We start from the raw sequence: 23764 nt of genomic DNA on the forward strand, positions 1-23764 counted from the left end.
CATTTCATGCAGCAAGATTTGATCCAGTTTATTAATGCTTTGATTTTTCCATACCTTCGATGTGGAAAATCAAAGCAAAGGTGAAATAAGAGAAAACACCTGGCCACACATTTTTTAATGAAAATGCTGTTAAAAGATATTTAAATATAGTGTTAAAGAATAGATTGTCTGTGCAACTAGATTAGAAATAACTTGACCCTCAAATCTGTGCGGCAGCTTTGTTGCCCTGTTAAATAACAGATAAGACCCAAAGAACGTTTGTCCTTGTGTTGAGCGTCGCCGTTACTGGTGTGTAAAACAGCAGAATCAGGCTACCTCGCTGTAGATTTGGGTTTCAGACTCATTCAGTGGGTCTGAACTGATCCGCCGTACCGACATCAAATCTCTAATCGCTAATGAGTACTTGATATACTCACCGTCACAAAGTTAAACTCGAAAAAACAAAAACAACCTTTGATCAGTTACACTGACGTGTTGAAAATAAATATTAAAAAAAAAAAAAAATTCTGTACAAATATTACACACTATCATACAAAAATACACAAGAGAAGACTTCAGTGTTATCCTGGAGTAACGACTCAGAACCTGCCGTCTTCTTCCACATCGGCGGCGGTCAGAGAGTCAACAGTGCCGAGATTTCCGACGTCGCCCAGAATGGTGCCAGTGAAAAGCTTTAGTGCAGTAGTGCATCTACAGGAGGGATTCTAACGCACTGGCGTCCCGCTCTGTACCTCGGCAGTCAAATTTCTGACTCGTCGTTTATGTATCCCAGACCGTTCAGGGTGGAAACGTTGGCCGGTGCCAGGCGGTGCTCCTCGGGCCTTTTGAAGTCAACGGCAGAGTGGTTGTTGTTGGCGCGGAAGGGCCTCTCCGACCGGACCTGCGGGAGCTTCATCTCGGACGGTCTGGACGGGATGTGCATGTATTCGCCCGACTGCCGCGGCCCTTCGGCCTGCACGGGCGGCTGCCCCCGCTTGACACATGTCAGATGTCCTTGACTCCAGTTCCAAAATATGAACCCTATCAGGGAGAAGCAAATTAGGGAGAGCAGGGCCACAGCCACCTCCAAACGGGTCACCCTGCCTGGGTCGCTTTGATTCTCCGGGGTCAAAGGGTCGTCGAGGGTGGGCATCAGGTCCGGTGCCGCAGTATTCTGCCCGTGAAAAGAGTCGGTGGTATTTATGAGGCCATGACCAGGAGTGGAGCTGTCCGGACCCCCCGAGCCGGAGTTCAGCTCTAGTCTATAAACCGCCATAGTCTGGGTGAAGGTCCTGGTGCTGATTGTTTCGGCTGAGTAACAGGTGTACCAGCCAGCGTCTGACTCGGACGCGTTCCCGATGAGGAGCCCCTCGCTGTAGATGTAGTATTTGTCACTGGAGTGAAGTGTTTGGTTAGAAAACTGCCACAGGACCTGCGCCAAATTGGAGTGGACCTGGCACGGGAGCTGGATGTTGTTTCCTGGAACTAGGACAACGTCCACAGCCGCTATCGGGTCTAAAAATAAACACACACAAGGTTGTTCCCACTGCACTGCAATCAGATAAGGCTTCTGGGATACTCCCCCCCCCTCAGTAAAGAGCAGGAGCAAACCTGTGTCAGGACACTGGGACAAGTCCCCCTCCTTTAGACTCTGCAATGCAGAACCAGACAAGCCACGGACTGCGACGCACCGCTCGGCAGCCAGGTCCCAGCCGCAGTACGGATCCCTGGCCAGAATACAGTCCACGCAGGTGTGGTAGCGGCCACAGGTACAGACCGGCACCTGGACGGCGCCGATCTCTGAGCCCGCGTACACCTGACCCTGAGAGGCACAGACAGAGATTAACAGGCAGCTAATCTTTGTTAGCACTCTCAGCCCCGTCCTGCTGCAGGCAATTAAGTGATTTGTCACCTTGCTGGCAGAGAGACTCAGAGTGTTGATTGGGACGGGGTTTTCATACACCTGAATCTCCTCAATGACGAACATCTCTCCGTCGTAGTTGACGGCCTTCTGAACGTAACCGTTTTCTGCCAGACGCAAACAAAAGGGCCGTTAAAAAGCCCGGAACACATCACAATAATGCGTAACGGGCGATCGCCGCTAGACCTGTGCCGATGAACATGACGGCGTGCCTCCGTCCGTCCAGGGCCAGCACACTGTCCACCACGATGCGGGTCAGCACGGCGCCCCGCTTCACCAGCAGCGGCCCTCCGGTCAGAGGCCGGGCGGCCTCGTCCATGAGCGGACGGTCTCTGATGAACTGGAGGGTTTTGTCGGGAAGGTCGAGGGATCGGTTCATCCCCATTTTCCGCGCCACATTATTGATGCACTGAAACAGGAAACTGCACTTTAGCACGACAGTGCTGTTTTTATACCCTCTGGTCTGGAATCGTGATCCTGTCAAAATCTAAAAATCTCCTCCCTGGTTGTATTGTGGACTCACCGCTCCTGGTCTAGGGACTGGCATCTCCCCCGTGTACATCACCCACTTGATGTGAGATGTTTCTACGGCAACAGGCGTCTTAAACTTGCCCTCGCTGAAAATGTCTCCAATCTCAGTCACACTGTATGCACACACGGTGGACAGCTGGGACAAACTCCTGGGGAACACAGATGAGAAATAATCCAGCCGACTGTTTGTGTTCAAGACTGAAGAATCAGCTTTAAATATTTCCTAATTACGTTTAGAAAAGTGGGATTAAAGTCACAAGTCCCTGTCCACCAATATGCTAATTTAACGCCCCTCCGAGGACAAAGGGTACATACGACTGGGACGTGAAGACGGCGTAGAAGACGCTCCTCCTCCAATCGTCGTCCTTCAGCAGGAAAACATCCTGGACAATGGGGGGCAGGCTCAGTTCAGGAAGAGAGCAATCCAGACGAGCCTTCATGAACGATGTCCACTTCCTCTGCAGCGTCCGCTGTCCGCCCATGTCCCCCTACACACGAAGGGAAGCTCTCAGCACCCTCGCAGATGTCAGCGCATCCAGTGTCAAACTCACACTGACAACTCAGCGCTGCATTTATGGACTTTCCAAGCAGGATTTCAGCATTTACTTTGCAAACTCGGGCCACTCGAGACACGGCGACTTTGCTGTAGAAGTCGTACTCCATGGCGTTTTCGCTGAAGAACAAGTACACCTTGTCGTCGTCACCAGCAGGGCTGTCGACGCTCTCGCTCACGACGTCCATGTAGACAAAGTTTGGCTCTGGAATCACAACATGGCTTAATGTTAATGTTAATGAAAGCATAAAAAGACCTGATATGAATGTTCAAAATGTCCACAAATGTCACCACAAAGCAGCACAAGTGACCCAGAACCGAACACAGACGCTGCATAAAAGTGAAAAGAGAGTTTGAGCTCACCGTTGAGCCAGGAGCTCTTGAATTCAGTGCGGAGAGCCAAGTCTGAGCTGCGCAGAACCACGGGCTCGGAGCCCAAAAAGTTGATGGATGTGGCTGAATACAGGTCGTTTCCTGTCGAACAGGAACTAGATATGAGGGAAAATTCCTGGAGGTCCATTATTCACAATGAATTCAAACAATATCTCATTTATGTACCTACTATGAACTCCATTAGTGAAGTTTTAAGGACTCATTAGTGCACATTTATACACAAATGCTACGAGGCCTTTCTAACATTAAATCACCATATTGCATATTTCTGCTGCATATTAAAATTTGCACTCCACGCTGAAACGTTGAAGTATTTCTCCTTTCTTGCTGCATTTGCTTTTGAATCCTGGTGCAGACACTCACCGACCATGAGGGATGAATATCTCTGGAAGGGATCAAAAGGACACTTCCCCTGTCCCTTCTCCTGCCTTCCCTCCAACCTCAGCTGCCCGTTAACAAATGTCTGACAGCAACACAGATGCCGAAAACAGGGCAGAGGGGACAAATGACAACAAATGAGGGACAAATACACCATTTTGTGCAGCCACACTATAGTAAAAGGTCTAAAATATACATGTGCATCGTGGAATATCGTCCTATTGGCATTTGATACAGCAAAATGTCTAATGCAGCTTCAGGATGTAAAGCAACAAAGGCCAGCTGCAGCCATACTCACCATATAGTCACAGGTGGGACTGAACGCATTCGTGCCGCACACATACATCGTGGTCTCGTTCACTTTGTGCAGGGTTCGAATGTAGTTTCGGCATTCCACCTGAAACGAGACCCAGCAGAGAGAATGCCAAGGCCACGCTTTTGTTAGTTCAGCCATGAAAGCACAAACAAACCGCACAAACCACACCGACCGCCCGGATCGGAGCTGCTGACCCACAGGTCAAGGCTACGCACATGCAGCGTCTCCTTCATGCCTTTATTTGGGCACGCACGCCAAAGCCGTGAGCAAAGCACTTCAAAGGGAATTCTTCACAAAGACTCCCACATAAATGATTGACAAACGCGGAGATAAACGGCGCGGGGGAGGAGGCTGCCGTCGACAAGACGGCTTCTGACGCTCGGCCTGCGAGCAAAAGCAAGAGTACATCACTGTGAGAGACGGACCTCGGCTTGTTTCCCTTTGTACGTGCACTCCCTCTGCTTCTCCTCGGTAACGCGCCAGTACACCTGCAACAACAGAGGGGAAGAGTCTTGTCACAGCACGCTGTAGTCTGTTATATCTACATCTTCTCACTGTTTAACAGGACACACTGTCGGGGTGTGTGTGTGTGTGTGGGGGGGGGGGGTAGACGCTGGGTCAAGAGCCCCCCCCTCCATTCGGATGAGATCCGCAGCTGTGTAACTACAGTTACATTTCCCTTTGAACTCAGCAAGACCAACGTTCGGTCCTGTTCTTCACACTGACACTGGAGCCAACAGTGCTGTCACTGGTTTATGGCCTCATTCAAGATATTTAAAAAAGAAAAAAAAAAAAACACCAAAAAAAAATAAAAAGATTAAATCTGCTCCTCTAAAGCTACACCCATGCCAGAACACGCAGCCATTTAAGCATTTAAGGGGACAGTCCACCCTAAAGTTGACTTGTTATCCACTCTTGCACTATGCTGACAGAGCAGCCTGTGAGGATTCAATCCACTCGATATGTTCAGAGTTTCAGGTGTAACCGGCTTTGCAGTGTATAGATCGAGCAAGATTAGCAAGATGCGGTGTGGCCTGTCACAAGTTCGTACTAGCTTTGGTTGAGCAAGAATAAACAAGGCTCAACGCCAGCAGATCACAGCCTACAATCAGGCTAAAAACACAGTAGAAATGATGCCAACGAAGGGTCAATCGACTCCCGAGCACCTAAATCATGATCGTATTTAAGACTATAAGGAGCACTCAAAATCCTCCAACGGCGTGCTTACTGACCTCGAACTGATTTTATGCGGTACATGGTGCTCAAAAATTTGTTGACTTTGATAAGCTACGAAGCCACAGTGCTTGATTGTCAGAGCATTACCCTGTTCAAAGTAATAATATTAATGCGATTTAAAATCCCGCGCACTTTAGCGATGAAAATAGTCCCGTTCGTTGACATTGTGCTTTATAATCTGAGAAATACGGTAATACAAAGCATGGAATAGAAGTTAAATATGATGATTAAAAATGAGTGTTAGTCCTGCAACTACGTCAGTGTTGCTGCTCAGATCTTCGAATCTCCGCACGCTTGTTTGAATGTTCTTACCGCGGCCTTTTTGACAGAGATGTCGTTGCTGTCCACAGCGTATATGGCCTCGCGGGCTCCCAGCAGCAGCACACCCAGGTCGTCTCTCATCAGCATGGTGGAATAATTGAAGATCCCGTCTTCTCTGAACACCTTGTAATCATCTTAATGGGAAGAACATCTGTATAACTGTATGATCGCCGTCATCCGTCCAAACACCCAGGAGGAGAGAAACCACTTACTCTGGTAGGGGATGGTCTTTCGCGGGACACCTTGGTGGGTGTTGAGAGCACTGAAGGAAAGGTGAAGCATCAATCCAGAGAACAGGCTCAGGATCAGGAGCAGAGACATGGCTCAGGATCCAGATTTGTCTAGTCAAAGAAGTGCTCCCCGGTCCAGCTGGGCCGGCGTCATGTTTTCAAAGAGGAAGCCGACGTATGTGTGGCCACTGCCTGGGCAGTCCGGAGTCCCTCCTGGTGGGGGTCTATGTCGGCGTTAGCCTCCAGCGCTGAGCTAATGAGTGTCTCCTGTCTTCAAGTGGTGGAGGAGCAGAATCCATGCTGTCCAGCTACAGATGAGGAGTGCTGGAGGGAATCATGTCCGCGGTGGCAACATCTAGGAAAGACGAATATCGTTGTCAAGACAGCAATGAAAATGAGGTTCGAAATAATAAATGAAACAATAACCAGAGAATCTGCATCTAATTTATCCTGCTTCCAACATCACATTTCAAGGAACATTATAAAACACTTCCAATCTAATAAACATTACATCCATACGTCCTCTAAGAATTATTGATCTAATCAATTGAATAAATCAGCTGTTTGTCTAAAAGGTTTCCCCCCCATCTTCAAAAATCAGCCTTGTTTTATTCAAAGATTGAAAGAAAAAAAGAATTGAAAGAACAGAGGAGGAGTCTGTATCTGTATCTTAGCTGGACTCCCAGCAAAAGGTCACTGGGATGCTCGTAAATACATCAACTACCTTATTTACTTCTCCAAGAACAAGGAATAATAAGCTCCCCCTTGTCTTTCTTGGTTACTATGGTTACAGGGAGCCTTTTTTTCATTTATTGCCAGGGTTGCTGCAACACAGAAAATGTCTGAATCAGGTGAGAAAAACTACTTTTGAATTAGATTAGCAAGCAAATCACAACTGCACAGTCAAATGTGACCGTAACTGCTGTTACGGCAGTAGAAATGTGCAGCCAAACACACGGTGTGTTCCTCCACGGTGGGATTAGTGAGAGCGTCTCTGAGGAAACAGATTGGTGAACCCTGCTGTCCACCTACCCTCACTCTCCGCTCCTCTCTTCCTCTGCTGTCCCTGATAAGAGGCTGCTTCCTCTGGGCTCCTGGGGTTCACGCAGCAGACGGGGCCCAGGTTTGGGCATGTTACCATGCTGGGATTAACGTTCAAGCAAAGACTGCGGCAGCAGCCTCATTCAAAATTCATCAAAGCTCTCTTTTTAAAACCCAGAATAACACAAAGCATACTTAAAAGTCAGGCTCAGGAAGAAAAAGTACACCTATTTTTTGGGTGCATAATGCTGAAAGACAACCGCACCGTCCTGCAGCTCTGCAGCTGCTCTTTGGATTTGGGCTCCTGGGGAAATATATATTTGTTTTTTTTGAGATTCACTCTTTGTAAAGCAAAAGAAGCGAACAACAGACACCAAAATGACAGGATCCAGACTTCCTCGAGAGGCAGCCGGGTGCTCCCCCTTCCCTTTTACACCTCCTGAGACCCTCGTGAATGCACATTTCACCCCACCCCCGGACTCACATTCTGTCAGCTGACACAGCAAGACAAGCCGCTTCGTGCGCGGGAACGTTTGTGCCACCTGAACGCAGAGGTCCCCCCCCCCTCCTCTCCTCGGTCTGTGGGGGAGGGGCAGGGAGGGCCGGGGTGCAGGTTGTTTCTCACTGCAGGCTGCAACAGATGCTTCCGCGCGGCGCAGACAGACAGGTATGGCTGCAACAACAAGAGGGGGCCGAGCAGTTGTCTACACTTTACTCCCCATGTGTTTGTCTATGGTCACATGACCACCGGCATGCACACGTGTGGGGAAGGTGTGCGAGTGTGTGTGTTGGGGGATGTGGACAGACGTTGAGATATTTACACAAGTTTCTTGTTACACGAGTCATTTCCTTCTGAAAACGGCATTTTATTCTTCAGCTCCACACCCTCCCAGATGGATTTGACACGTAATTGTCCATTTGAAGCCACAATCGTGGTTTTCTCGCAGAGAAAACAAGCTGGAAACGCTGAAATTTTGGCCACGCAACACTGCAAAAGTCTAGTTTTTGGCACACATCCCAATCACACAGAGCAACAGCTCCCTTCAGTCTGGGGCGTGTGTCGGATTCCTTAAGTCAAATATGTATTCTTTCCCAATCCAAACATAATCGGGGTTGATAGTCACTGAATTCTGCAACTGACTACTAACCTGGGAGAGGAACTGTGAACATGATCAGCTTTGGTTGCTCGCAAAATAATAACCCTGTAGTCATTTGCTAAAAACAACTAAGTTTGATATCTAAATAGTGACAATAAGGGTAATAAGGAGAAGACAATATTGAAGCAAATGTCATCAGTTTAGCCTCTACTGGTAGGAAGAGTTACTACCTCTAGAATGTCACATTTTTTGGAAAAGAAATGGTAACTTTGTCAGATTTCGGCTGTCCGTTTACACGGAAATAGCACTTGCATTAGTAGTGTTATTTCATCCCACAAAGCACACTGCCAACTAGTGGCCTGGCATGGAAACCGCAGCATTTCTGGTCCTCCCATTGTTAAGTTTGTGCTGGGTTCCCCCCATTGTTGTGTAACTGCAACCAGGCAAAGGATAAACACTTTAATGTTTTTGGGCCACTCATGCTACAGCTGCAATATTGTCTTTTCTCCACAGCAGGGGGTCTTTCTCTGTGTTGCTCGAGTCTGTCAGGCTTTTAGCTGCAGCCTAAACATACATATACATAAGCTGGTGCTTGGCAGCTTCAAACAGAGCACAGATGACGAGATTTGCATAACTGTCTTCGAGGAGGGGGGGGGGGGTCGTCGCTGTGCCTGACAAAGAGCTGGAAAGTGATTGAAAACCTTAATAACAGGAACAATTTGTCAAGGTATTAACACTGATGACACATATTCTAAATATGTTCTGCAGTGAAGCTGGTTTTTCTGCCTCAGGTTGAATCCTCCCCCCCCACAGTACCACAGGACGTGCTCTCTCCACCACGCTAAAGGCCGTGCTGTGAAATCTGCTATGAGTTACACCTCATGTTTATTGCAAGAGGATCAAAGTTTAAACACACAACCGTGTTGCACCAGCGAGCACAAGGTCTCCGCCCGCGTCGCACATCTTGCTACCATCATCGGTGTCTGGAGAAGCAGGCGTTCGTTTAGAAAGGCGCCGCATGCACGCACGCACGCAACGGAGCTCTGCAGAGATTCCTCTCGAACATTCGCAGCAGTAACCACAGCACGAAAGATGATTCACAAAGCCAGAACCGACCAAAGGCCGACTCACATAATGTGTGCGGAAATGTGAAAGTGGCTTCCCCGCATGTACAATAAATCCTCAGCAGAACTCTAAAGCGGCGAGGCAGCTTGGGGTTGTTTTCTTGTTTTTTTCTCCCTCATCTAGATGCAGATGCCTGAACAACTGCGGGTTCAAAAGGCCGAGTGTGAACCGGAGGAGGCCGAGGGAGCCCTGCAGCGACCATCTCAAACACCCGGGTGTTATATTTACAGCCTGTTCGGGAGCCTCCACCTCATCCACAGCGTCATCTGCAGCGTTAAACCTCAGCCAGGTGGACCCACCATCGTCTCATCAGGCGTGGATGGGACGGCCGGAGCGGGTTCTAGCTCACTTCATCTGTGGGCGGAGCCTCCTCCGGTTGGAGCCGATTTACCCGAGCAGCTGACCAACTGGCGCACAGGTTCGGTTGTGGTCGACTCACTGAATGACTGGCTGGCTGGCTGATCTCCAGCAACCGGTTTCCTGCACGTCTGTCAGTCGTAACGGCCCGCCGGCTGAGCTGGCCGCGGTACAAAACCCTGTCAACAGGACAGAACAGGAAACCGGTTGTGGGAGGGTGTTCACCTTTGACACCCCATGTGCGTCCCACACTCTGTTGTTTACTGGAAACCAGTCTTCCCCCAGTGCAGTACAGTAACGATGGTCAAAGCAAGAGTTTGACCAGAGTTTACAATTTTCAAACACTCATGGATGAGAGTCGACTGCAGTAAAGACGACAGACTGCCTGCAGAATAAGGCAGGGACACGTTTAATGATGGGTACATCTGCCCTGACAAATGTAGATGTTATTTATCACACACACACACACACACACACACACACACACACACACACACACACACACACACACACACACACACACACACACACACACACACACACACACACACACACACACCTGGGCAAGTCTCAGCAGGAGTCATAACACAAGACGAAAACACGCCGGTGTGACAAGTTCACCAACAGATGGACACACCTCTCCAAAAGACAAAACAGCGGGGTTGTTTTAAAGCAACTGTCAGCGTGTGGTGCAGATATCTGAACTTTGCAATGTTGAGATTCTTGTGGAGAGGATTTCCTCGACTCAAAAGGAGATTGACTTTCTTTCTTTACACGAATTAGCGGCCTGTCACTTCGAGGGGCTCTAATTCCTCCTGTAAAAGTGTTATTTTGCAGCTGTGCAACACTCTTCAGCCTGCACACCCATTTCAGGTAGTCCAGGATTTGCCATCTATACAAATCCACACCCTCCTATACGCAATCATGCAGTCACAAAAACACCAAGCAGACATTAGTTGTTATGCATTCCGCGTGTGAATAGTTGGATGTTCTGATTCCAAGTTGATGACGAAAGACTGGTTCTTTGCTTTGGTTTGTCGCACAATGTGCAAAACTAACTCGATAGTTACTCTCTTAATTCTGTTTTTTCGCTTGGCTTTTACCCTAAAACACGCGCGCACACACGCGCGCGCGCGCAGAAACAGCCGCACATGTTTTGCTGGAGTCTCGTCCTGAAGCTGCAGCGGCAGCCGCGCAAGCCTCGGTGTTCCGACACACATCCAACTACAGCTTAGACAGCTTTCTGCTGCTATTATTAGGGCAGCATATCCTGTAATCTAAGAGAAGGCAGAAGGGTTACAAGGCTGCGAGTGCGCCTCTTAACACCTACAGGTTGTCCAGCGTGTCACCCGAGCTCCGTGGGTGAATAACTCGCGCAACCCGAAGTCGGCGGCTGAGACTCACCGGATCTGTCAGGATCCACACGGAAAACCGGGAGGGAAACGCTGTTTTTCGCTTTTCGGATCCGCTTCGACCGCCCCAGCTGCTCCACCTGTAACGTCCAACTCCTGCAGGGAGCGATCCTCGCGGAGCTCCCCGGGGGAGGCAGCTCCTGGTCACGTGACTTTTGATTGGAGCGTTTAAAGGCGCTCGTTCACCAATCACGTGGCCGCATTTTAAAAAAAAAAAAAACCGAACGCTCGCGCCTCACTTTGTTTAATTTTTCAGGCGCTTTAATTCAAATCAAAATGCTGACAACATGATTTAAAAAAAAAGCTATAGTGCGATTTAAGAAAGAAATTGAAAATTCAATATTTTTATTTTCATAACGTGTGATTGACACGTTGTATTTTCTACATTTCCTGCTGTACAAAATCGCCCGACGAAGTTTAAACGTGATAAGAACAGACGCCGCCTGGTGGCCGAGAGGCGCTTTACATGCCGAGAAACTTGAAACAAGACCAAAAGTCAAAGGAACCGGGTTTAATGTGCACATGAGATCCATAACAACACAATATGCTCAGGTTGATCACTATTGTCCACTTTGTGTCAACCTGAATGATCCCCCACAAACAGTTTGGCGCCACTTAATCTTTTTTTTTTTTAATTATTATTATATGAAATACTCGCATTGCATCTGAAATGTTTTGTAAAATCCAGTTTTATAGAACTATATTATTTACAAGAGCAGATCAGCCCTCACAGACTGCACTGGGCTAATTAAATTAGAGGGGAGGTCGACCTCGGTCCTTTTCGTACCTCCGTTTGCCTTCATCGTATCTCTTGCCGAGCTTCTGGTTCCGGAGGTTCTGATTGCAGGGCTTCAGGGTGTCGTTCTGGGCCTGCTTGTTGGTGGCTTTAGTGTTTGCATAGATGGGCTGCTCAGCTGCAGCCAGACATAAGAGCAGAAACATGTGTTGGTAGGATGTTTGTTAAAGCTTCTAAAGTAAAATAAGACAGTCTTTGATAATCATGCACGTGATGCCATTAATCATCTTCACACAAACATTAATTACACTGACTCTGTGCTTCATTGGGGGGTAAATACTAATAAAAATAAAAGGTCACGCTGTATCAAAAGTTCATATTCACTTAAATTAGCCTGCTCTGGAATCATTTAAAAGATTAATCATTAATTTATCTTAATAGTTTTCAACACTTTAAATGATGTGTTTTTCAGTATTTTATCACATCAGCAGCCTGTGGAGTGGTTTTAAAAAAAATGTTTTCTGTAGTCATAAAAATCAACTTCACTGTATTTTAAAACCAAATAATATAGTTTTTTGTAACAATTGCATTTAATATGCATATGTATTTGTATTATTAATTATTTTTTCCCTCTACTTAAGGAAAATTGGACCTATTGATTATTGAAGGGTTATTGAAGACCAAAACATTTTGGAAAACACTACCGGATCTTTTTCCTGAGGACTGTAACATTAATGCCAGAGTTGTTTCTCTATTCTTTATATTCAGATTAAAACTCATTCAGATCAACTTTATGCTCAAATGCTGCGCTCATCTAAATGCGAGCACAGCAGCGCAGTAGAAGGGGCTAGAGTAGCGTGGGTGACCTTTCAGTTTTACTGGTATCACAGCTTCAGAATTCACCCCCACAACAAGTGTGACCAGATGTCAGTGAGTTTCTCATGAACTGTCTCTCTCACACAACTGCGGCCACTTTAACCACACAGCAGAGGAACAACAGCCCCCGTTCCTTTTAGTCTGCGCTCTCTGCTGTTGAACTGACTACCCTTTCGCTCAGGTTGCATCCATCTCCTGAGGACCGGAGCTGCTCATGCACCAGAAGGACTTCCTCTCTCTCGCTTTTCTCATCAGGTGTACAGGTCTTTATGTTGCTGATTTTGGTTGCTGTAATCTAGAGTCCAGTTTAGACACACAAATGACAAGATAGGACAAATACCGCTTTTCTTGTCGCATCGTCTCCTCAGCAGGACACATAGGAGCAGGAAGACAATTAGGATTAAAGCAGACGCCCCAACCAGGACCCACTGCCAGAAGTTTTTAAATGTGAACGGCCGAGACACTGAGGAGGGAAAAATAGGTCAATATATCAACTATTAAATGAATTGTCACACTTCTGTGTGGCTACAAATCAATATAATCGTCTTTTGGTGCAGATTAAAGAACATTGAAGAGAAATTTCAAGGCCAGATGCAGAGACCCACAACCTTCTTGCTATGAGGCAATGGTGCTACCCAGGAGACCACCGTACAGACACAATTCTAGCCTTAAATGTTCTTAAATGTCCACATTAGCAGTTATGATGATAAGGAGAACTTGACAAGCAGAGGAGTTTAAATAGCTCTTCTTTCCCCAGGCGACAATGCGTAGACCATGGAATCGTCTCAGGGACAACTCAGGGACTCAACCCTGCTGTTGAATTGACCTCAGACCCATCGGGTCACATTAATTATGTTAAAAGCAAAGAGAGGCCAAATATTCATCACTACAGAGCAATATAATCAACACTTGAACTCCATCTGCTACGCAACATGACCAGACAAGTGGTAGGCTATAGAGCAGTACACACACATACACGCAGACACACACACCTTCTCTATCCGTAACTAGTGACCGGAGTGTTGTGTGTTCCACAATCCTGGCTGTCATGAGGAAAACAAATAGTAATAAGTGTTTATTCAGTCAAGTATTTGATGAAGTTGAGCTTTCTTTCAACACACAGACGGTTCATCAACAACTTGTGTGTGTGTGTGTGTGTGTGTGTGTGTGTGTGTGTGCATCTCAATTAGATGCACAAATTAGGATCTTACCAGATGAATTAACTCCAAATACTTACTAATAGTTACTTTTGTTCGATTGCTGGTGTTTTTGTGATGGTTTGGTAGTTCTTCTGTAACATGGCAAAAGTACCATCCGCTGTCCTTTTCCGTCGCATCCGTGGTGTAATTCAGCACGGCGTTATTTATTGAAGTCGTAGTTTTATTTATCATTATCATGCTTCCATTTAGTTTTACAATGTCTGAGGACTGACTGGAGGTGAAATACCACATCACCCTAAATCTCTGAAATCCACTGGTGTTCAAATCGCACTTAAAACGTAGAGCTGAGCCAGAGAGTAACGTCACCCACTTGGTCTCTTTATCCAGTATCACAAGGTCTCCAGCTGATGTTGCTGCAGACAGACAGACAGACAGACAGACAGACAGACAGACAGACAGACAGACAGACAGACAGACAGACAGACAGACAGACAGACAGATAGGTAGATAGATAGATGGATAGATTGAGATTGACAGTCTAATGCCATATCATTTGAAATAATGTTTAGTTGGAATGTTAAAGTAGTCTTACTTGCGAGGACAACCAATGTCAAGCACCACAGCAGCATTTCCGCTGTATCATGACGAGGTGGTCTTCTTCTGAGGCTCATCCTGTCTCTGCCGTCTGTCTGTCTGTCTGCACATGAAGTAGGTGAAGCGGTGGGAGGAGGAGTTTTGGGTTGGGTGGTTTTTATTTGTTATTTCATTTCTTGTGCTGTGAGAATCACTTCTGCTGACGCTTCAACGCAATAGCTGAAGATGGAAACTGGGGCGTTCGCCATGATCTTGTATATTGCACATCCTGCTACCGTGCATAACTAGTAGTATATGTAGTAGATTATCTACAACTAGTTAAATAAAAGCAGTGAGCAGCATATGAGACTCATGTGGGATGTGGTGCAAGGGTGCTAAAACACATTTTGAACAGATGCCCACAAGCATGGTAGAACTTGGATCCTTGGTTTCCTGTGAGAAGACACAACTTTTATTTGACATACAACTGAAACTTCTTTCCTATCATAGGTTGCTCCCGATAACTGTATTCTTATTATGACATCTTAAAATATAAAACTAAAAATATCTTTAAACACATGATTACACTGGCATCATACTGATTTTCCAGAGATGAAGAGTTGTGTGCAGTTCTTGATTTTTCTGTTTTGTTCTTTTGTAAATTGATGTTTTAGTTTCCTGATTCAGGGGTTGCAACTGAAATTTAGTGCACAATTGCTTCATGCAATGGAGGCATAAAGATTAAAGTGTCCTCAAAAGGAAGCATCTTATCGTACCGGCTGAGCAAACTGTGTCTTTACAGAAACCTCAACCTTAAAACCATCATCGTCAGAGACAGACTGAAAGTTGGCCTTGTTTGTGATGTAATCCTATTCACACAGCAGCTAAATTAAATGTGTAAATGGGGCTTAACTAGTTGTAGATAATCTACTATATAGGATGTACAATATACAAGATCATGGCGAACGCCCAAGTTTCCATTTCTACTTTAATGAAAACCACTAACAAAAATAGTCTACATGTCGATAAAGTGTTCATATTTTCTTTTTTTTTAATAATGTTTTTCACCACTGCATACATGTTTGCAGCCAAATAAGGCTGTTTCCTTTGTGTTATATAGCTGCTCTGGTATTTTGACTAATTCAGCATGTTGTCTTCCTTCATCCAGTTGCCAATAATACAGCTTGGGGCAGCAGCAGCTCAGTCTTTACGGGACTGACTGAGACTTGGAAGGTTGTCAGTTCAAACCCCAGTGCATACAAAACATGGAAGGTGTCCTGGTAGTAGGGGGAGGTTCCCCCAGAGCACCACCAAAACCCTTCAGCAAGATATCAAACCCATATGCATGCCAAATATGCAGCTGGGACAGGCCCCTGGCCCCAGCATGCCCACAACCCCATTGTCAATAAAGCAGTTAAGAAAAAGGAATTTTCAAATGTTACATATTTGTTTCTTTGACATACAATGCTCACATTTCTCCTGTTTATTCATCTATCAACAATTACAGGTAATACACATGGTATTTCTTATCAAAGTTTTTCGTGAATTCTAAGTACAGTGATCCCTCGTTTATCGCGGGAGTTACGTTCCAAAAGTAACACGCGAAAAGTGAAATCCGCGAAGTAGCAACTTTATTTTTTTAAATTATTTTACAATGCAATACTGAACAGTAGAATGAAACCAAACATCAAAACCTGTTTTAAAGCCCAAAATTTGTTTAAAACAATAATTTTAATCTAGTAATACAAGGTTGGAAACATTGTCAGTCGCGTATTTCCCAGTCCCAGCTGTGCCTCTGCGTCCTGACTCCGCTCCGCTGGAGCGTCTGTTTCTACTGGAGGCGCAGGAGTCTTTCTCCGAGAGAAGAACATTGTTATGGGTAGTTGTTGGCGCTCTTTCTTTTTCTGAGCAAGAAGATTTTTATAAACGGATATGCCACCTTCGATTATATTTGAGAACTGCAATGAACGACTCGCAAAAAAAATCCGCGAAGCAGCGAAGCCGCGAAAGATGAACCGCGATATAGCGAGGGATCACTGTAATATTTCAAAGTCTCAAAATATTTAAAAAATAAATAAACTTACTTACTTGGAAAACTAAAAACAGCTTAATTAATAAGCATTGACATTGACAATCTCTATCTATTTATCTACTTACAATATAGAATAATTAGAAATCATTTTAGATTCTAGATTCTTGATCATTCGTTTTTCGGGGGTTTCAAGTATCCCTGAAAGCAGCATGACTCATTCCCGTCACAAAACACCAATTCCCAGAATTCCTCTGCGCATGCGCACTACGCAAAACGGGCCAGAGGCGTTTTCAGTGTTCGTACGAAGATGCGTTCCACTCAGGCAGCATCAGTACCAGCTCCGCCGTCCCAATAAACCCAAAAACCGGGGACCAGAGGTGGAATCCCGGCGGCGTTAGCAGCTCGGGCGTCGCAGATACATCTGAGGGGCGAGATGGGAGACCAGAAGGTGAGCGGGAGCCGGGGGAACAGGTGTTTCTGATGGGGGGAAGCCGCTTTAGGGCGTAGTGTACAAAGGAAAGAGGAACAAGCTGCGATTGGGGAGTTAACTTCGATATCGCTGCTGGGACGGCATTTGCCTGTTTGGATGTGAGCTTTGTCTTGTGCTGGTCAGTGATCAGTTTGCCATCGATGTATCAGCATATATATTGCCGGACTGGCGGCCTTGGCTCATCTCCCCTGCACCAGGCGATCCCTCGGTCAGATCGGGCTCATTCACGGCGAAATAGCCCGTGTAGATGCAAAATGAGTGACGACATATCAAAGCTGTGATCCGTATGATAATCGACCCAGTCTATTTCCAGTCCCTTTCAAGCCGGCTGCTGAATGGTTGTAAGCAGCCTTATTAAATTATGAATGCGCATCCTTCCGCCCTGTGTCCTTTCTCTCCCCCCCTCCTCTGCTGCAATGAGGTTACATCCCAGTCTGGACAACGAATGGCCATGCACGCACTGATTAACACGCACTGGTCTTCTAGTCCGTCACATAATCTCAGGGACTGGTCAGAATGTAAAGCCAAATATGTACTGTTTTCTGTTTTCCTCCAGGAATCTCTGCGTAAGATCACCCACACGCTCGCCTTAAAGAATGAGGAGATATCCAACTTCGTCTGTGCGCTGAAGCAGAGCCTGGAAAACTTAGAGGTGCGGCGAAAAAGGATTTGACATAGATGTGCGTTATAGTGCAGACGCCCAGGTAATCGTATTGTCATGTGACACCAGGCAAACGCCAACAGAGTCCAGGAGGAGCTGGAGTCTGAGTTTACCTCCCTCTACAGTGTCCTGGATGAGATGAAGGAAAACATGATGACGCGCATCAAACAGGAGAGAGCCGGTCGCACCTATGAGCTGCAGGTATCTGCTGCTGTGTCTGCATTTACTTCTCCTGACGTTGATGTTTGTTCATTAGCGACCTCTTACTACTTCTGTCAATATCGCGGGGATGGAATTATCCTTCAGACATTAACGTCTGACGCTCTTGTGGTCATGAAGGTGTGCACTGCTGCATAAAAACCTGGAGCTAAGATACCCTCCTCATCGTCACACCACAGTTGAACCAGCACTTTGGACTATATATACAGGACAGGACGTAGGGGCACTTTGATTTAGAGTTGAGGCGAGCTGTTCGTTTGCTGCACCACTGTGAGCTACAGCTTCTGTTTCCTGTAAAGTACATGCTGCGGTTTTCTGTTGGCTGCTCAGTGGTATGTGAGTTTCATCTTTTCCCTTCTGTCAGTCTGGCCAATCGCCCATGACACCAGAGCCTGTGCATGCTGCAAGAAGTTTACATCAGTCTTTGCAGAAGCAAGATATGATTATTTGTGTTTTCCTATATCAGCTGTCTGACATCAGTAACGCTGCCACAACAGTCACTTGATTCAAATCAGGCAGACATGTGGTTCATCTATATGAAATATGATGAGTTGCGTGATAAATAATATAACCCTGGTTTACCCAATGAAGAGACCAGTGAGGGAGGAAATTACAGCAAAGACTTTACTAAAAAGCAACATTTCTGTCACCTCATGCCAAATGTTGAGCCAACTAACTATTTTCTAGACCTCCTAAAACCCAGGTTGACTGACATAGATGTTAGTCTTTCCAGATCCATATGTTGTCTCTTTAATGCTGTCTCTGGTAGCTGTGCAGCCTGGGGAGCAGGCCATGACTATCAACTGATACCGCTAGCGCCGCGGTGTTAGCAGGCAACACAATGGCTGCATTATCTCTAATGAGGAGTGTGTACATGTTGGCAGATGTAACTCTGTGTGTGTGTGTGTGTGTGTGTGTGTGTGTGTGTGTGTGTGTGTGTGTGTGTGTGTGTGTGTGTGTGCGTGTTCATGCTCAGAGTCAGCTGAGCGCTGGTTCCAAAGCCCTGGAGAGTTCGGAGGAGCTGCTTGAGCTGGCCAATCAGACGCTCTGCTCCTCTGAGACGGACGGTTTCACTCAGGTAACCCACCCAGCGTCGTGCTGCTCCACTGTTCCCTCTGCTGTTTTTTTTTTGTTATTTCAAAGACCAATCATGGACTTCACTGTCCGTGCATATGTAATTTAATCCAACCTTTCTGTGGTGTCACATGATTTTAACACAGCCACCAGTGACTTTGTTGTGACAACATGATGGGCTCCAACTCAGTTTTCTCTTCGCTCCGTATCTCTCCTTTTCCTTTCCCTTCTCTGCTTCTTCTCTCCAGGCGGCCAAAGACATTAAGGATAGGTATAGTACACAGCCATCCATTATTTCCCATCTCTCCTAGCCTGTAACCACTGAACTCATATGCTAGCATGCATGCATTCAGACTATCTAGCCACAGCAACTATTTGGTAGACAATAAGCACAATGGAAAACTTTCTACTTGAGAGTCATGTGTCTTTGTGTTTCCCACCATCTTCTGGAGTCTGTACCGTCCTGTGTCAGCCCCCCCTGCTCCTCCTCCTCCTCTAGCTCTTCTTTATGAATGTCAATCAGGGTGATGAGTCCAGTGGTAGTGAACAGTTTAGCTAGCAGCCTCTCCTACGACACTGCTCACAGTGTTTGTTGTTTTGCCTGAGATCCCGGTTGAGTAACGGTCTCTACTTGTTTCCACTCCGTGTGTGTTTGTGTTTGTGTGTTTGTGCGTATCTCTTTCTGCCCGCAGCGTGACAATGGCCCCAGCTTTTCGCCTCTCCCTGAAGGCTAAAGCCAGTGACAACATGAGTCACTTGATGGTGGATTTCAGTCAGGAGAGGTCGATGCTGCAGGGCCTTAAATTTCTCCCAGGTCTGCTCCACTTTTATTTTGAAAGCAATACATCCCATTTAAGATCGGATAATGTCACGTTTTTGCTCCAAGGTTGACTCAGCTAAATTGTGACAATTGTTTTGTTGGTCTGTTGTAACAACTTGTGACCTAGACTCAATAATCTCACCAGTATTTTCTGTTAAAAAGATTTAAGGTTGATGTGAGAGGAAGTTGCTCAGAGTGATGAAACCGCAGGAGGAGGCTCTTTAACTTCTGTAGTGCACTGAGCTGCTTGTACAACCGCGCTAATTTAAAAGAAAAAGCTTCCATTTATGTCAAACCTGACAGCAATACGGGAAGTCAATTTTTAAATGTTTCATTTAATTGAATAAAGGATCTCCCCTTCGCAGTTCCTGCCACCCCTGAGATCCAGATCTCAGACTGCCAAGTGTGTGACAACACCATCACCGTTGTTTGGACCCTCCCGGAGCCCGACGGCAAGATAGACCATTACATACTGGAACACCGGCGCACGAACCACGAGGGCCCGCCGCGCATCCGAGAGGACTACCCCTGGATGGTGGTGGAGGGGATCCGGGAGACGGAGCACACGCTCAGAGGTGGGAGGAGGACGCGAGGAGGGATGAGGCAGCGCAACGCCGCTCGGTTAATGATCCGGTTTTGTGTCCAAGGTCTGCGCTTTGATACCCGGTACATGACGTTCAGAGTGAAGGCGTGCAACAAGGCCGTGGCGGGAGAGTTCTCCGAGCCGGTGACGCTGGAAACCCACGGTGAGAATGATTAGCGCGACTGAAAAGACGAGTGGGTGTCTCACAAGGTCTGGCTCATTTTCAGCATTCAGCTTCAAACTGGACTACTCGTCATCGCACCAGAACCTGAAGGTGGAGGACATGAATGTGGAGTGGGACGGCAGCGGGGGGAAACCGCAGGACATCCGCAAAGAGAAGAACAGAACCAACTCCCCAATGCACTCGCCAGCCAGGTGTGTGTGGTCGGGAGGCTCAAAGCGATTAAGCTGCAACCCAATGAGTAGAAAATCTTCCAACCTGTGTCTTCAGGTCAGCCCTGATGTCCCCTAAGAGGGCCCCAACGGCCCGGCCCGGCAGAGACAGATTTACTGCCGAGTCCTACACGGTTCTGGGTAAGAGTTCACTCCCACACAACAAACATCTTCATCATCATCATCATCACACTGAGGTCATAGATGCACAGTTTTCTGAAACAGAGCAGCTTTTCAAGCGCCCCCCCCCCTCATCATTCAGTCCATTAATTAACCACAGTCAACCCTGAGGATCTTTCAAAACAAACGCGAATAGTTATAAAGGAATAATTCACCACTGAAATGATGTAATTACAGTTCTCGGTTTAGGGATCCTGAAGCGGTGGGAAGCATTTCAAGCACGAGGCGGCTTGTGCTGCCGCAGCTCTGCATGATTTATTGTGTCCCGACAGCCGACACCATGATCGACGCCGGCCAGCAGTACTGGGAGGTGCGGTTTGACAAGGAGAGCAAAGCCTTCGCTGTGGGCGTGGCCTTGAGGAGCCTCGGGCGATTCGACCAGCTGGGAAAGAGCGGCGCTTCCTGGTGCATCCACCTGAACAACTGGCTGCAGCAGAGCCTCACAGCCAAGCACAACAACAAGGCGCGCACGCTGGACTGTCCCATCCCCAACAGTATAGGGGTGTTCGTCAACTATGAAGAAGGTCAGAACATGAGAAATATGTACCAAACAACACTAGAAACTGCTTCTTGTGGCTTGGAAAATGGGTTTTAAATCCAGTTCTGTTGTAGAATATTGTTAATTGATACCGTTTATAATGTATAATAGAGGAAGGTGAAGCGGGATAATCCAAAAAACATACACAACTACAGTAATGGTTTGGGGTTAAACGTCTGAATGCAGCCTTTTGCTAACAATAAAGTGTTCCCAAAGTGTCACATTCCCTACAGGCCTGTTGAATAGTCCTCACAACAATAGCAGATTCAGACACCTTTCAGTGGGAGTGTTTCCAAATTTCCTGTAAGATCTACAAGGCTCCCTGCGCTTTCAGCGGAGAAGCTCCTCTACTTAAACGTAGTTTAGATGGATTTTCATTTTGCAAAAAATGTTTACAGTACTTAAAATTTTGCCCCATAAAAAAGTCTAATTGACATTATTTTTACAAAGCTTATGGACATCCTACTTGTAGCCATTTATCTGTTGGGCATAATACTTTTGCTCTTTCCATTCAAATGTAGATGAAACACCAACTAGTCCAGAGTGGCCTGAAGGTGGCGCTCACGCCAAAACGGTGACATTAGGGTTAGGGTTAGGTTAACCCTAAGTTTTACTTTGCTTAAAACTTAGGGTTAAGCTCATACAACATCTGGCTCTTAGAGCCAGATGTTGTATAAGCAAAGTAAAACTTTCACAACTACCCTCCAACCGCTGTAATAATGGGGACGAAAAATTACAACATAGTAGATATAAAACACACACACCTGGTAAATGCAGTTCTTTTGTTTGCCTAAAAGATTACTGCTTAGTTTACCTGAAAGGGTCAAAGAGTTCAGGGCCGCACCTTCTTACATCACCAAACCTAGATGTTTACCGGGAGTGTGTAGACCTGTGTGTGTGTGTGTGTGTGTGTGTGTGTGTGTGTATGAGAGAGAGAGACACATGCTCTTTGTGTTAACATGCAGAGATACTTCTGTTTGAAGCGAGTGTGTTTAAACGGTCAAATCAACTCCCTGCATCGTTGACCGTGCACGTGCCTCCTCCTCTCCTGCAGGTGTTCTCTCGTTCTATAACGCCAAGACAAAACAGCTGATGCACACCTTCAAAACCAAGTTCCAGCAGCCGGTTATTCCAGCTTTCATGGTGAGAAAAAGCGCCGTTCTGTCTCGAGCTCCCTCCTAGCGTGCGGCTCACGCCCACATGGAAGCGACTGAACAGCCGCGAGGGGAATTTGGTGATTTGTGTGCAGACTCGGGGTGATAATTGTGCTCTCCGCAGGTGTGGAACGGCAGTTTTTCAGTGGTGACCGGCCTGCAGGTTCCCAGCGTGGTGCACAGCAGCCAGAGGAGAAACAGCACCAGCAGCTCCAATGCCAGCCTCACCTAGACCCCTCCGGCACAGCCGGCCTGGCGCCTCCCGGGTCTGAGTGCAGGCGCGGCTGCAGACCGTGAACTCTGACCTGCCTGGGGTCCAAGCCGCACCCCGGAAGGGTTGCGTTCAGGTTCCCGAGCAGTGTCTGTGTTGCGCGGTGATAACATAGATGTGGGAAGATGTGCAGATTGTTTGGTGCACGCTAGCTGTAGTCTTACTAGTTGTCCTGTCACCACACGCTGATTTAACACCGACCCTCCGCTGCTGGAGCGATGACCTGGCGCTGGCCGCTGTCCTTCCTCTTCCTGTCCATCTTCAGAACTGTCAGCGCAGCCGGCTGCTGGTGCAGGGTCAGGGCCTGCCTGTCTGCTCTCGCCCCGTGCCTTCCTCCTCATTTTAAACACAAGCAAGTCAGGTGATCTCTGATGCTTCACTCTGTCGCTGTTTCAAGCTAAAACTGCTAAATGTGTCAGTGTTACTAAAGCCAGGGTCTATTTTAGTGATAGGTACAGAATCTGCTTCTGCTCTTGACAGCAACACTGACTAGAATGTAGCTGATCACCCATTCAGGATTTCTTAGTCTCTTTGCCAGCAACTGCTAGATCAGAAAAACCAAACATCACATATTCTATAGGTAATGTAATTCTTGCCGAGGCATGCAGATTTAACAGTGTTTCCTCCTTGTTATTACTCCCACAGTCCATGTTCTCTGCACTAATGTGATTTACATGGAACGGCTGCAGTTTCCTCCGACAGCTGAAGGATCAGATGTGATCGCTGGTGATCGTCCAGGTTTTGATCACCTGACTGCGCCCTAATGCTTGTACGTGCTTTACGTTTGTGTAGAATCCTGAAGAATAATCAGATTTATAAATTGGAACGTTTCCTAGTCCAAATGCAACAGGCAGTGATTAGCCTCCGCTAACGAGTTAGCTTAGCTTAGGATCTGGGAAAAAGCCAAAATAATGTGAAACCCTTTGTCCTTGTTTAACAGTCTGACACACGTTGACAGTCTTGTTGCTCCTTTTTTTGATTTACTGTAGCCTGCAATGCTTTAAAGAAGCATCAAGAATGTTTTATTTCACTCATTGACATATAGTTTATTGTAAATACTTTAAGTTTTCCACTATAATGTATCATCATCGAGGTAATAAAGGAGTGAGAACAC

At 46.6% G+C, this 23764-nt stretch overlaps 3 protein-coding genes across 8 annotated transcripts; 1 reads left to right on the plus strand and 2 right to left on the minus strand.

Annotated features, from left to right (window-relative positions):
• Positions 1-7: 7 nt before the first annotated feature.
• LOC101071388 (semaphorin-4E) lies at positions 8-11032 on the minus strand. 5 transcript variants are annotated; one of them, XM_011614714.2, is made up of 15 exons: positions 10883-11032; positions 9561-9657; positions 5841-6213; positions 5620-5762; positions 4497-4559; positions 4054-4152; positions 3741-3840; positions 3348-3458; positions 3038-3189; positions 2747-2919; positions 2424-2580; positions 2087-2309; positions 1892-2007; positions 1591-1801; positions 8-1494 (listed from the first exon to the last, which is right to left on the minus strand). In XM_011614714.2, exons 3-15 carry the CDS (start codon positions 5947-5949, stop codon positions 740-742), a joined length of 2412 nt encoding a protein of 803 aa, XP_011613016.2. In that variant the 5' UTR covers positions 5950-6213; positions 9561-9657; positions 10883-11032; the 3' UTR covers positions 8-739. The 5 variants fall into 5 exon arrangements, with proteins under 5 accessions (XP_011613016.2, XP_029683895.1, XP_011613014.2 ...); XM_029828035.1 differs by having other exon boundaries at positions 9421-9657; XM_011614712.2 differs by having other exon boundaries at positions 9350-9657.
• A 353-nt stretch (positions 11033-11385) lies between these two features.
• Positions 11386-14339, minus strand: LOC105417922 (uncharacterized). 2 transcript variants are annotated; one of them, XM_011614708.2, is made up of 5 exons: positions 14255-14339; positions 13740-14075; positions 13495-13545; positions 12843-12965; positions 11386-11804 (listed from the first exon to the last, which is right to left on the minus strand). In XM_011614708.2, exons 1-5 carry the CDS (start codon positions 14331-14333, stop codon positions 11644-11646), a joined length of 750 nt encoding a protein of 249 aa, XP_011613010.1. In that variant the 5' UTR covers positions 14334-14339; the 3' UTR covers positions 11386-11643. The 2 variants fall into 2 exon arrangements, with proteins under 2 accessions (XP_011613010.1, XP_011613011.1); XM_011614709.2 differs by lacking the exon at positions 13495-13545.
• Positions 14340-16531: 2192 nt separating this feature from the next.
• Positions 16532-23763, plus strand: fsd1 (fibronectin type III and SPRY domain containing 1). Its single transcript, XM_003974019.3, has 13 exons — positions 16532-16715; positions 17314-17409; positions 17488-17619; positions 18614-18715; positions 18960-18982; positions 19404-19525; positions 19897-20106; positions 20179-20277; positions 20342-20489; positions 20566-20648; positions 20960-21211; positions 22280-22368; positions 22504-23763. The coding sequence occupies exons 1-13, from the start codon at positions 16701-16703 to the stop codon at positions 22609-22611; spliced, it is 1479 nt and encodes a 492-aa protein (XP_003974068.1). The 5' UTR covers positions 16532-16700; the 3' UTR covers positions 22612-23763.
• The last annotated feature ends 1 nt before the right edge of the window (position 23764 follows it).

This window comes from Takifugu rubripes, chromosome 20, assembly GCF_901000725.2.
Source record: "Takifugu rubripes chromosome 20, fTakRub1.2, whole genome shotgun sequence".
Classification (NCBI taxonomy): domain Eukaryota; kingdom Metazoa; phylum Chordata; class Actinopteri; order Tetraodontiformes; family Tetraodontidae; genus Takifugu; species Takifugu rubripes.